This window comes from Apodemus sylvaticus, chromosome 2 (genome assembly GCF_947179515.1).
Source record: "Apodemus sylvaticus chromosome 2, mApoSyl1.1, whole genome shotgun sequence".
Classification (NCBI taxonomy): Eukaryota; Metazoa; Chordata; class Mammalia; order Rodentia; family Muridae; genus Apodemus; species Apodemus sylvaticus.
This window is the reverse complement of record NC_067473.1, coordinates 162,620,620-162,634,609: the sequence shown is the minus strand read 5'-3', so window position 1 is coordinate 162,634,609 and position 13,990 is coordinate 162,620,620. Positions and strand designations below refer to the sequence as shown.

The 13,990-nt window shown below is 44.9% G+C and overlaps 1 protein-coding gene across 6 annotated transcripts in view; it reads right to left on the bottom strand.

Annotated features, from left to right (window-relative positions):
- Positions 1 to 13,990, bottom strand: part of C2H12orf4 (chromosome 2 C12orf4 homolog) — a 31,579-nt gene that overhangs the window by 6,747 nt on the left and 10,842 nt on the right. For 3 of the 6 annotated variants that reach the window (XM_052174924.1, XM_052174927.1, XM_052174926.1), the window contains exons 7-11: positions 12,051 to 12,157; positions 11,428 to 11,625; positions 10,789 to 10,917; positions 8,226 to 8,300; positions 3,691 to 3,893 (exon numbers count right to left, since the gene is read on the bottom strand). In XM_052174924.1, the coding sequence (XP_052030884.1) occupies positions 3,691 to 3,893; positions 8,226 to 8,300; positions 10,789 to 10,917; positions 11,428 to 11,625; positions 12,051 to 12,157 (712 nt within the window). Of the gene's footprint in view, positions 1 to 3,690; positions 3,894 to 8,225; positions 8,301 to 10,788; positions 10,918 to 11,427; positions 11,626 to 11,909; positions 11,919 to 11,956; positions 11,966 to 12,003; positions 12,013 to 12,050; positions 12,158 to 13,990 lie in introns of those variants that run through there. The other 3 variants (XM_052174928.1, XM_052174929.1, XM_052174930.1) reach the window with 3 other exon arrangements.

Below are 13,990 nucleotides of genomic sequence, written 5' to 3'. Positions count from 1 at the left end.
CACTGATTTGCTTGAGTTGATTTTGTAACCTGCCACTTTGCTGAAGTTGTTTATCAGCTGTAGGAGCTCTCTAGTGGAGTTCTTTGGGTCACTTAGGTAGACGATCATGTCGTCTGCAAATAATGATAGTTTGACTTCCTCCTTTCCAATTTGTATCCCTTTGACCTCCTTATGTTGTCGAATTGCCCGAGCTAGTACCTCAAGTACAATATTGAAAAGATAAGGAGAAGGGGCAGCCTTGTCTGGTCCCTGATTTCAACACTAGGCTATTTTAACTAGTTCGGAAAATGATATGTCAAAGCCAATCAACAACATACCCCAATATCCAATAGCTTTGTCTCTAAGTTCATTTATAATAGAATGGTCAAAAGAGGTGTGTAAAAGTGTTCCTAGCAGCTTTACTCGTAATAACCAGAGACTCAGGACCCTACACAACTCACACCTCGATATCATGGGCTATGCCATCTGAGTTTGTAGAATAAACTTCTTGACCTTGAATGGATGTTTACATTTAACAAAAGGAAAATCTAGAAACCACCCAAAATGTCCCTAAAATAGCAAAATGGCTAACTAACTGTCGCTGAGCCGTGTCATGTTATATATAAAAAATATGAGAAAGAAGCGTTCACAAGCACAACTGAAAGACAAGGATGTGCTTGCTCACAAACCTCAGACTGAGTGGAAGGTGTAAGAGCCAAGATGGCACAAAGGCAAAGCCGACTAGGCCACATTCCAATCCCGTTTACATTCTCTCCCACTCCCTGTCCCATCTGTACATCATCAGCTCTTCTGCCCACGCTGTGGGTCGCAGAGGTCAGACTCAACCTGTCAGGCTGGGCAGCAGGCACTGCTGCCCAGTGAGCTCTCTCCAGCGCTTAGCCCACACTGTCAAGTGAAAATCAGGGGTACTCTTCAACAGGAGGAGGCTGAAGGGGCTAAGAGCACATGGGCATCTTCTAGGGTACAGGAAACATCCTGTTCTCTGTCTGATTTGGGTATGAATTACAGGGGTGTCAGTCTGTGAAAACCTGACTGGACTGTTTGTGTATACTAGGTATATGCACCTCTTTATTTCTAATCGCAGTACAAAAGCCACAACCCCAAAGGGTCCAGGAGTTAAGAGTGAGCACAGAGCCAAGTGGGGTCTCAGGCTAACTTTAGTCAGGCTGACTCGAACAGGACAGTGTCTTTACATCACAGACAGATAAAACCCATATGCTCCCCTCCCCCCCCCCCCCACTGCCTGTTTTCTTTTAAATTTCCTTCTTCTTTATAAGCTGCAAACAGTCCCATAGCTTTCTTGTCCGTCATGGTATCAGAGACTATTTCAGACCTCACTACTACTTTGATACCTTAATGTGTGGCAACCACATCCACAGATCCTGTTTGTTGGAGGGGGAGAAACAGCATCTGAAAACACTTTGGGGTCCCTGCACAAAACCTACAACACACACCTCTATATCCTGGGTGTGTGTTAAATAAACTTAGCGACCTTGAGGATGTTTAAATACGGCAGATGGGAGGCCTGTGGCTCAATCTACTTTTGTGAATTAAATTGGACACTTCCGAAACAAACTTAATGTTCTGCAGCTGGCTGTCCCAATTTGAAGGGCAGCTTTTGTAATGCAGTGGGAGAGGGAACGCTATAGTATCAGATGTCTGGAAGTCAATCTGAACTGAGTGACTTTTGGAAACAGTGTTTTTGAGGTTGTTTCCCACCTACGTATAACCATTTTTATAAGCTGGTTAACCAAGAATCCAGCTGCAGGAATGTCTGGATGTTTCCTTGTGGCAGAAATTCATCACAGTTGTCACTCCCTAAAGACCCTTTTATAGATGACTGGTTAGTTAGTAAGTAACTAGTAAGTTAGTAAGGATCATTAAAATATTCTCCACAGAGCTGAAATCCTACAAAGCTTGGTCTCCTGATTCCACCCCGGGGAGAATGAGGCTGCAGGAGAGAGGACTGAGATGCGGGAAGTGTGGGGCGGGGCCACCACAGGCTGGGAAGAACTCTCTAACTAAAACAGCAGGACCGTGCTCCTGAGCAAAGACCCCAGCCTTCAGTGCAGGCTGGAAGTCACCTAGCATCATCCTCACTTAAATGGAAGTGATCACTATAGTGTTTAACACTATATAGTTTAGTGTTAGCTAAAATAAGGCCTTTTGTAATATCATCAATCTGGGGTGGGGAGGCTTAGTTCTTTATACTCCCTTCTGTAATACAGCATTTGCACACATTTTTCTTTTGGTAACAACTTTTGGTCATTGTGCTGGATGGTTTCATGTCAACTTGACACAGGCTAATGTCCCTTGAGTGGATGGAGCCTCAACTAAGAAAATGCCCCCATAAGATCGAACTGTACTCAAACCTGCAGGGTATTTTCTTACTTAGTGATTAATGGGGAGGGCACCCCACCCATTGTGGGTGGTGCCTTCCTGGGCTGCTGGGTCTAGGTTCTGTAAATATAGGCTGAGTCAGCCAGGGGGAGCAAGTCAGTCAGAAGCACCCCTCCACAGCCTCTGCATCAGCTCCTGCCTTCAAGTTCCTGCCCTGTGTGAGATCCTTTCCTGGCTTCCTTGGATAATGAACAGTACTGGGGAAGCGTAAGCCAAAAAGACACTTTCCTCCCCAAGATGCACTGGTAATGGTGTTTCATCACAGCAACAGTGACCCTGACAAGGACAGTCTTCAATAATCAAGATTCCTCCCTGGTATTAAATCTGCAGAGCAGACAACTTTGGTAAAGGCCTTAGATTAGAGTAGTGGTGTGCATGTGTAATCTCGGTACTCTGGAGGCAGAGGCAGGTTTGAGGCCTTATCATGAGTTTGAGGCCAGCCTGGGCTATACTGAGAACCAGGTCAGCCAAGGCTAAACTTGTCTCAAATAAATAAATGAAAATATATAAATAAATACCCACATTTCCTTTATCCCTCCCCCAAATATAACAAGTGTCCAGCGAGAGGCCTGCCTGGTGACTTTGTATTTGCTTGTTCTAAGAAAGGCCTTGTTTCTGAGTGAGGGCTTCCCTACAGGACTTACCTACAAACACAGGGCTGCAGCTCCTTGGGTCCTTTGCTCATTCGAAGTTGAAGTTTAGACTTTGTTTAATGTCTACAACATACTCCCTATCCTCAGTATTCTCATGAGTGAGGGGAGGCAGCAGAAAAGAAGGAACCACAGAAACTGTACAGAACTAAAGTCGTCACACAAATCACAGCAGCTAGTGAAATGGGTGAACGACCGCGCCACATCTCAACTCTACACACCACTATCTGTACCATCAAAACGTCCTGAGAAAAGCACTGAGCTGAGGCTGCCCTCTTCTTGCTGCCAACTGACATTCATTCAGAAAGTTAAAACTCATCTGAGCACCGGCCAGAGCCACGTGTAAGGGAGAAGGTAAATCTATAGCTTCTTAAAGTCAAAGCAGAGAAGGGAAGCAGAGGTGGGAGAGAGAGCAGGGAGACACATCTCTTACCAAAGTAAAGGAGTCTCTGGAACCCCGCTTACTGGTATCAAGCAGCACTATAATTTTCTGAGCATTATTCATTGTGTTATGTCACTCAATTTAACTGACCCAACGGAGACACGACGGTCCAGCAGATAAGAGCAGAGGACCACTTTAAGGTGCAGGCTGTTCACAGGACTGCTTTACCTTCAGTGAAGGCCAGTGCTTCCTGCTTACCTCTGACATATCATGCACCAGCAAGAGAGGGATGCTTATCGTTGTGACATCGTGGGTACAGCAAACCTTGAGTATATTTCGGAGCCCCATGATAGCGGGGTCCCGAGCAGTGATATTTCCCGACTTCACATTGTCGTCCACGCAGAGATGGAAAGCAACATGGATTTCTGAGAGATTAGAATGGCGTGTAATATAAAATTCTCCTGTGAACAAGAAACGCAGCCGTGATTCTCGAGTGTATGAGTCGCTCTTATCCACAGCTTCATAAATAACCACGGGGAGGGGTGTGTGTGTGTGTGTGTGTGTGTGTGTGTGCGCGCGCGCACACGTGTGTTGACATCGTATCAGGAAGTCACTGCACTGCAGACACCCTTCCTCTCAGAGAAAAGCAATTAAAAAGAGCGATGATAGCTGGTTTGTCAAGGGGGTCACAGAGAGGTACGAAGCGACCCCAGGGTTAGAGGTAAATGAGTTTATATCTCTATTCAACATCAACACTTAAAATAGCAAGTGTGACGTGTGGAAATGTGACCTGGCAGCTGCCTTCCTGTGTCTTGACTGCTCTCTCACATCTCAGCTGATTGGTCACTCTCTGCTCATGAGTTTCACCAGTCAGAAATGGAAACTGCATCTAACCCCCTTCTATCTGCATCCTCTCCTGCACTGGTCCCAGGAGGTTAACACACTGGGCATCACTCCCTCACTTAGACACATCCCGCAGCTGACAGCCAGCTCTTCACTCTGACTCACTGGGCCCACGGAGCTCAGACAGGCCTTTGTCTTCAACACTCGCCCGCCTCACCTCTGCTCTGCCCAGTTCTTCAGACCCACGCAGCTTTTCCCCAATTCAGACTGATGCCTGTGCGGCTTTTCCAAAGACTCGAGCCTGGCTGACTGCACAGCCACAGCTCAGACGCTTAGAAAGGTTGTCCTTGACCGCCCTCATGCAGGACTCCTCCACCTCACACACAGTCTTTCCTACCATTCTGCCTCATTTCCTTCTTAACTATGACATCCTAGCATTTATGTAAATTATGTCAGAGAGAGTACCGTTTATGGTTCATGGCCAATGAGAACCTTTTCTATCTTAATAGTCGGTCTCTAGCACATAGGAAGTTCTTTAAAAAGATTTGTTGAATGCATGAATAAGTGTTTCAAATCATCTGCTGGACTGGTGTTTCTTAAACTGTAAAATTCAGGCTTCTATAATCATTATTTTTCTTATGCATAATTAATGTTTTATTTTTTAAACCTAATATATTTGTATTTGGAATTTCTTAGTAGGGCCCCACTGAGACCCAGGGCAGAACAATGGCACAGCAATGAGTTCTCTGGACTGATGAAGGGAACACATGTGGAACTCAGGGCAAGGGACAGATGACAGCTCCTCAAAGGGACAATGAGTCAAGCCTTACAGGCCTGACAAGCAACTACAGCAACCCATCTGGTCAAATAAAGCCAGAGGGGGCCTTCACTGGGGTACGACAGAAGGAAAAGCAGCATCAGCGATGGATAGAATACAGGCTCACTTGAGCAGAGGGACACCAATATAAAGGGATCTTAATTCACAACTTGGAGATAGTCTCCCTTGCAGTACATAACTTCACCTTGGGAAATACCCCACTGAACAGTGAACACCATTGCTTTATAATTGTCCTAACACTCAAACAAAGGAGGAATATCTTGCTGACTTTGTCACATCCAGACATCAGGCAACATCTCGATGATGTATTGTCATCATCGAGAACGGGCTACATACTGACTCTCATTAGAAGTTACTCATGCTATATGGAAGCATGGCTTAATATTACTAAATAGGTTCATCTCTCTGGCTGCTTACTAACCTCATGTTTCAAAATTCATTTTGCTTTAATAAAACTTATGGTATTTTGTTTATTAGAATCAGTGACCTGTGCTGTGGCCAGAAGCCGTGGGAGTCCATGAACCGCGCTGCCACTGACTGAGAAAGGCGAGGATGCTTCTTTGTCATGGTTTTGATGACTGCAGATTGACAGTTGAGAAGGGGAGATATGGAAGGTTTCTATGATCCTCCTCCTCACCCCCATGATGTCTGGACTGGAAGCCATTAAAGAGGGGGTGGGGATGCGACTGGGGAAGGACTCAGATTTCTTTAAGGGGGTGGCCACTGCGAGTTTGATCATACTCCAGTAAGTGTATGGGCAACACGAACTGGATTTGGTATTTTTTCCCTTTTTTCCTCCTCTTATTTTATTTTTGGGGTGGTCACAAGGGTAGGGGGTGGACCTGGGAGAACTGGGACATGAGGGTGATCAAAGTGCATTGTGTGAAATTCCCAAATAATCAGTAAAAATATTTTGTAAAAAACAAAAAACAAAAACCTAAACCAAAATAATTTTAGGAATACACAAGAGAGAAGACAGATGCACTTGTTTCCAATCTTTATATGAGAGAGTAAATGGTTTGGGGAAAAATATCTTATAGAAGTACTTTGGCTAGGTGAGAGGGCTCAATGGGTACAGGTGTTTGCTGCCAACACTTTTAGTATGAGTTTGATCCCCAAGAACCACATGGGGGACGGAGAAAATGAACACCCACAAGTTATCCTCTGGTCTTTACATGTGCCACACATGAACACAGACAGAACACAGGCACACATCTATGCAAATGTGATAAAAATACAAAGTGCTTTTGCACTTTAGCATCTTTAGTTACCAGTGTGTATAAGCTGTAAAGATGCCTCTCACGGGACCCAAGCAAAAACTTTTCTTCAAAAACAAACAGGCCAACAGGATAGAGGTCTAAATTAAGCCAGCCAAAGAGAAGTAGAAAGGAGATCATGTGGTGGGGTGGGGTTTGTCAGAAAGGAGCAGACTACACGAGGCAGTGACCTCCTGGGCCCCAGATGTGTCTGCCTCCTCTCGGTGGCTGGGCCTCCCAGCTGGGCTTGGGCTGTGGGCCAGCAGTGAGGGAAGACGACCCAGCGATCCAGTCAGGTGCTCCTAATCCCGTCCTTAAATGACTTGCCTCTTGGCCTCATTTTACCCATTAATAAAATGGGGGCCAGTCCAGGTGCTGGCTGTAGTAACACATTACTGAGAGAGCGCAGAGAAGGGTCCGGGTCGGAAGGGCAGGAGATCTGCTGCTCTCCAGCAGTCTTTGGCTAGGTGAGACTATGGGCTCACTTCGACTTGCACACTCGGCACTTTGCACAGAAAATGTGGGAATCAGACTGCTTGTTTATGAGGCTGCTGTGAGAACTGCATGGTTTAAGCTGCTGAGGACCAAGATCATCATAAAGACACAACTATTCCTGGGCTAAGGGGGAAAGCACAGGACAAAACAGATACTATAAAAACACTGTATAAAAAATTTTAAAGTTAAGAATTAAAATGTTTTTTAAAAAAATATGTAATACACCTGGTTTTCTTCATGACTTAAAATAAGTTTTGATGGAGATATTTTTCATCTCCTGTCAATATGTTGGGTATGGAAATTCAGACGCTGTCAGTATTTGTGGTAGGCAATTTAATACTCCTTCCTACCCCAGACTAAAGGCATATTTTCCTTGTTTAGTGGTAATAATGATACTAACTCATAGGCTTTTTTTTAAAGGAAGGAAGGAAATAAATTGAAAGAGATACAGGCACTTCCACAGCAGTAACAGCCACCACACTCCTAGAAAGCTAGTGTGATGACTCAGGTCTTGGGTCTACAAAGAATAACAGACCATCTCCTGTTCCACAAAGGGAGGAAACGGCTTGCGGTGACTCTAACATCACCCACAAGGCAGGAGATGCGAAGGTGGGAGGAAACTCGGAGGCTGATGACCACAACCCAGCAAGCCATGCCTTCTAAGATGAGTGCAGAAATGGGAATGACTGTCCCTTAAATTAGTGACGTGCCTGCGTGTTCAAGGCCTGAGGAAGGAAGTGTGAGAAACTACCTAAAAGAGAACAGAACTATCAAGGAAGGGCTATTTCTGAAACTATAAAACCTACCGCTGCCCAAGAGTTCACATTTACAAAACACACGGGGCTTCTGTTTGGTGCCTGAGAACCAGAACGTGAGTTCAGCCCCGAGGAAGGCAGGCAGAGAGCCTGAGCCCCCGTGGTTAACTGTGTCCAACAGCAGCGGGGGATGGCGCAGGCAGAAGGGTGCCCGGGGCGCTGGGGCGGCATCGCCCGCCCTGCCACAGTCCAGCCTCGCTCATCTCCACCGCCACTGCTTCTGTTTTAGAATAAAACACCCCTTGGCTCATTCCTTAGTAACTAAGAAACAATGTATGGGAGAAAATTAAAAACATAAAATCACGAAACCTACATAACTTTGTGGGTTTTCTATATGGATCTAGAAGTCATTCCTAGCATACGTGAGGCTGTGCATCAGCAACCATCTGTGAACTATATGGATTACATGGACACAAGTGCTGCTGCTTCAAAGGCATACATGGCTCGACATTTCATAAGTGAGCACCATAAGAACATGTTTCAAATCTACTATTTTAGTGTGTGGGACTCTATGAAAGTAAGAATTTAAAACAAAATAATACTTACCGGGTAAAATATTCAAATAGTTTCTTTCAGCATTCTTAGATTTATCATCACTTCCTCCATTTTGGTTTCCAGAATCTATTCATAAAGAAAATATAACACAAAGAAATATTGCCACATATGAAAATATCTTACGCCTACTCTTTTAAAACAACCACACAGCAAAAGTGTACTGGGTGCCTCTCCATGCCTTGCACTGCCCCTCACTTCTCATGGGGCCTCCAAACCCACAGGCTCTGCGACCTTGCTCCCCCCTCCTCCGGTGCACACACTAAGCATGTGCACTATAATTTAGCTATATTTCTTAATTCTGTACGGAGAAGAAAGGCTTCAGTAAGCAGCTATCTAAGCAGGGATCAGAGATAAGAGGTAGGGCCAGCCCATGGTTCGGCAGCATTGGGCTTACCCACACTCTAGTTTTCTCCTCAGAGGTCAGGGTACTAAGTTAGCTGCACATAAAATAACTTCATTAGATAGCTGTGGTGTGGCCATCTTTATTTTTAGACTCTGACTCACTGTTGTTGCCATAACCTGCTCTGCACTAGATAGAGAAGCCAGCAACACCAGGAATCATCTTATATTCAGCACATTCCTTAAGTCTACCATCTCATCGGACACTGTACACAATGGATTATAAGCAGACATGGGGTACTGCTTCAAACTCAACTTTTTTAGACAATCAATAATTCCTTTTTTTTTTTTGAGGCATGATATTTTCTTGGAGGGATAAGTGTTGGTTAATTAGAGACATTTTGACTGAGCATATATTATTAAGCCTGAACACATTATTTACATATATGCACATTTTTAATAGAAAATACACCTTGATGGTATAAGAATTTTCTTGTCACAAATACAAAATAAGTACTAATTTTTAAAGTAGCCATCTTTTAGAGGTGATCTACTTATACCAGTTAAGTTAAAGACCATTTTGAAATCTATTTTGAAATGGCATTCCATATTAGAAAACAGCCAGACCTTCAAGTTACTAAACAGTACACACTAAAGCATTAACTCTAAAACACTATCTACTGCATAAGTGTTGTCTAGTGACTTCATTGACAAATTGACTTACACCAGTATGCCTTCTAAACACACATTTTACGAACTAGGAGAAAGAGTGTGAGCACAGTGGGTAGACAGAAGGTCTGGGCTGTTTGTATGTGTATTTCATGTAACAGAGCAGAACCTGGCAACTGACATGCTTCAAATAAGCCGTGGGTTATAGCACAGACCGCAGGGAGCAAACTCTCCAATTCTGATTACACAGGGAATGAACAAACTCCTTCTCAAAGAAACAGACCCAGGGGATAGCACACCAAATGGCTGTCCAGTGCCAGTCAGTCCCCAAAACATGCACACAATAACATTACATGGACTCAACAGGTTACATTTGGGAATACATATATACATACAAATACAATATATACATGCAGTAACAACTCATGAAGAAAAGAGACCACAATATTGAAGGTCAGAGGGCAGGGTATACGGGAGGGTGTGGAGGGAGGGAAGAGAAGGAAGAAATGTAACTAAAATACAATCTCAAAATAAACAGAAAAGGGAAAAGGAAACAAGAGAGAAGAGCTTGCAGGCCACTCCCTGTCCATGTTTTTACGAGTTACGTGGTCCTTAGCAATAAAAAGAGGTGATATGTGTTAAAAATAAGATGTTCATAGACCAGTTTTATCATCAACTGTGGCAATGCAATGAACATAACAACCACAGTAAAAGATGACTGACACACCTTAAAATAAAGAAGTATTTGTATATCAGGATGCAAGCATGATGAACAAATATGTAGTCTTGTGCAGAAAAAGAAGACTCAGAAGTTTTTTCCCCAAGACTTTTTACATACAAGTGCCTTTAAGAGGGTGAAGGAGCCGGGCGGTGGTGGTGCACACCTTTAATCCCAGCACTTGGGAGGCAGAGGCAGGCGGATTTCTGAGTTTGAGGCCAGCCTGGTCTACAGAGTGAGTTCCAGGACAGCCAGGGCTATACAGAGAAACCCTGTCTCCAAACCCCCCCTCCCCAAAAATTTTTTTCCAATAAAATTTCTAAGTAATTTGAAAAGACGTTGTATTATACATAAGTCAAAAAGTCAGAGATGGCACAGGGCTGGGTGCACCCCACGGGCCAGCACATGTGCAGCACGAGAAGGGGTCACAGTCAATCCTAGCACCATACGAAAATAAGAATAAGGAAAATCTCATTTTTGTTCCATTTTAACTTAACTTCAATGCCTTTTATAAAAATGATTCTATCCATTAGAGACAGCATGGATCAAAAACAAACTTTTCAAAAGCTCTTTCTTTCTTTAAGTATGGCAATAAAATTTTAACATGGTTTTTAGTAAAGATCTTGAAAGAAAACTCAACTGAAAAAAGGAAGGAAGGAAAAGGAAAGGAAAGGGAAAGAAAGAGAAAACTGGGCAGGGGGAAACCCTAGCTTCTGAAGATATTGACTTTTGGGTTTTTTTGTAAGTCCCACCGCTCTGAACTCTGCGTGCTTTAGTGGTGTCTGGGGCAGTAGTAAAGACAGGCCTTAAGGAGGCTGCATCACTGACCCCGGGCTTCCTTGCACTTGCTCCTGCGCTGGGTTCTCGCATACAGCGCCACCTGCTGGACAACCTCCAGTTGTTCCTCAATCCGAGGGAAGTGGAAGTCTGTGCATTCTTGGCAAACAGTGGCAAAATCTAAGGGATTCAAAGTACCATTCTAAGTGTAAATCATCAAATATTTATCATTTACTTATAGAAAATGAGATCTAAGAGGGAGAATGAAGTTTGTAAATATGATTTCTTGTTGTTTGTAATAACCGCGCATTAAATTAGGGTACAACAGTTTTTACAAACACTTCACTCTCAGAAGAACATTCTAATACAACTCCAAGTCTTCTTTAAATATCAGACACTCTGCTTATAATCTATCTCCAGTCTCTGTAAACAATAAGAAGTGTTGGTTTTGTTTAACTTGGAAGGCATGGGAGACACTGGGTAAGATCACTCAGCAGATCCTGTTCTAAAATAAAAAATGCATTTATAGTTGGATTATTACTTTCACTTGTCTGTCACTCCCACATTTAGAAAGCAGAGGCAGGAGGACTGCTCTGAGTTCAAGATCAGGATGGGCTAGTGTGTGAGATTCCTCTACAAAGATGGAATTACTGAGAGAAACGTGATGAGAGAAATATGGTACCTACTTACCTCTTTTGATGCCACTATATGAGTTAATTCGATTATCTACTAGTAAAACCAAGCCGCAGAGAGACGTGGAGTAAAGGGACAGCGCCGTCTGCAGCCGGTGGAGTTTCACACCGCTTCCGTGAGCTCTCTTATGCTTGCAGAAGTCCAGCATGTCTGCTCGCAGCAACCGCAGGTTGTGCATGGTCTTCAACTGGGCTCCTAGGGTGGACACCACAGAGACACTGAGATGGTCACAGAAATCCTGTAGCAGATGTAAACGTTTGTGGCAAGACTCTGGGGAGATTCCTATTCCAAATAACTAAAAGTGGGCTCTCCAACCTCCCATTTTAATTGCCATTATAATTTATCTGCAAATATGTAGCTAAAATGTAAGCTCTAGGCTTTGTGGAGAGAGAGGGTCGTGAGCAGGGATCAGGTACAGTGGACTGGTCCTGCTCACTGCAGGAGGCTGTCTGACTCCTCGGACCCTAGGGCTCCCATACCCAGGTGAATGGTGACGCTGTCCTCCCCGGACCTAGGGCTCCTGTACCCAGGTGAATGGTGATGCTGTCCTCCCCGACCCTAGGGCTCCCGTACCCAGGTGAATGGTGACGCTGTCCTCCCCAACCCTAGGACTCCCATACCCAGGTGAATGGTGAAGCTCTCCTCCAGCTTCCTCTGCTCCTCAAAGATCCTCCCAGCGGCGTCCGCAGCTTCTCTGAACTGACTGGGCTGCACTTTAATTTCTTCACTGAAATTAATACAATTATTGTGACACGAGTATACTCATCAGGATTTTTGTTAGAGGAAAGTGCATTCACCATGAAAGGAGAGAGAGCTGAGCAGCTGGCGCAGAGCTTAATTTATTCCTAAACTATGTTAATCCATGGTGACAAGTAGGAGCACTGCAGCAGCGGGGCCCAGAGCCCCACTCGCCCTTCCACTTCCTCACAGCAAGCACGCGGAGTATTCTCTTCAATCATTACAGTATCAGCTAACACAGCACCACTTAATATTCCCTAGTGGTTTAAAGTGATTCGGGGGTTAACTGAGGAACTAATATGTAATATCTTTAAAAGCCATGTCAGACATGCTTAAAAATTCTCATAACAGGGCAAATTCTAAACAAAATTATAAAATAAATGATGTGACAGCAATGAACATTAAAAATTAAGAACGTGGGCTGCTGTGATGACTCAGCAGGTGAAAGCCCTTGCTTCACAAGGCTGACACATTAAGTGCAATGCTAGGGCGGCTTGTGGAAAGAGAAAACAACTTCTGAAATGTCCTCTAACTTCCTGCTGCCTGCACACACACACACACACACACGTGCGCACGCGCACGCATATGCACGCGCACACACATGACGATGATGCAGAGTGTAAGTCCCCCCAGACCGGGCAGGAGCCACAGACTCCTGCACCTGAGCTCCCTCCCTCGTCAGTCTTCACAAACTGTGTCTGAGGAAACACGGGACAGGAGATGAGAAGAAGCCTCTCAGAATGACTGACATCCGAGCCAGACACAAGGCTTGCTCCAGACCGGAGCTGGACTAAGAGGCAAGAGAATTGGACAAAGGTAGACCAGGGCTGGGGTGTAGTGCAATAGTAGATGGCTTGACCCACCATAAATGGCAAATGACAAGACACCATTGCTGTGAGAGGAGCGGCAGCATTAGAAACGACGTGCTCCACGACACAAGTGTGAGCTGATACTGTCCCTTTAACAGGTGGACTTTACTTCATATCATTTATCCCTCAAGAGACCTAGTTTTCCAGAAGCCAAAAACAGAATTTCTGCTGCTCGCAGAGATACTTACTAAAGATACTAACAGTAAGCCTTTTCCCTAGGGCACAGCAGTTTAAGGAGCAGCAGCCAGAGGCCAGAATTTATACAGTGACCTGCACACTCAGTCAGAAAGCACTGCAGCGAACGGATGGGTGGGCTTTGTAGCAACAAGTTTTTGGCGTCCTTTAATCCATGGTCTTCAATAGCTTTGCCTACAGCAGATAGTGTATGCTCCACACTTGGGTCAGTGCATACACTCGTGCACAGATCGCCCAACGCATGCTGTGCTCTGAGCCCTGAGCCCCACTGTTCTCAAAATGCTGGCTGGGCAGTAAAGCCCCTGGGTTGTCCCTAGAAGACGGAACAATTAGGGAAAATGGTGAGGCAGATGGACGGCCACCGTCACATGCAGATAGAAGGCAATAAGACTGCATGGGAGGATTTACCAGCTCTCTTCCCTTGTCTATGGAGGGGTGTGTGTGTGTGTGTGTGTGTGTGTGCGCGCGCGCGCGCGCGCGCTTGCGCACAAAGCTGTGCACATGTGTGAAGCTTGGAGAACAAACTCAGATCTGCACTTTACCGCCCGAGCTATTTCCCAGCCTGACTAGACAGACATGTATCTGCACATCCGTTTATCCCAATACTTACAGAAGGTGTTGGGGGGCCAGTGGCAGGAGTGCTGGCAAGCAGCTGTCCGGTTGTACAAAACAAACAGACCCCGGACCCCACCAAGGCAAGACGACTGGGAGACTGACACGGCATAGAGACAATGCTCATCTCACCACAGCCAGCCAGG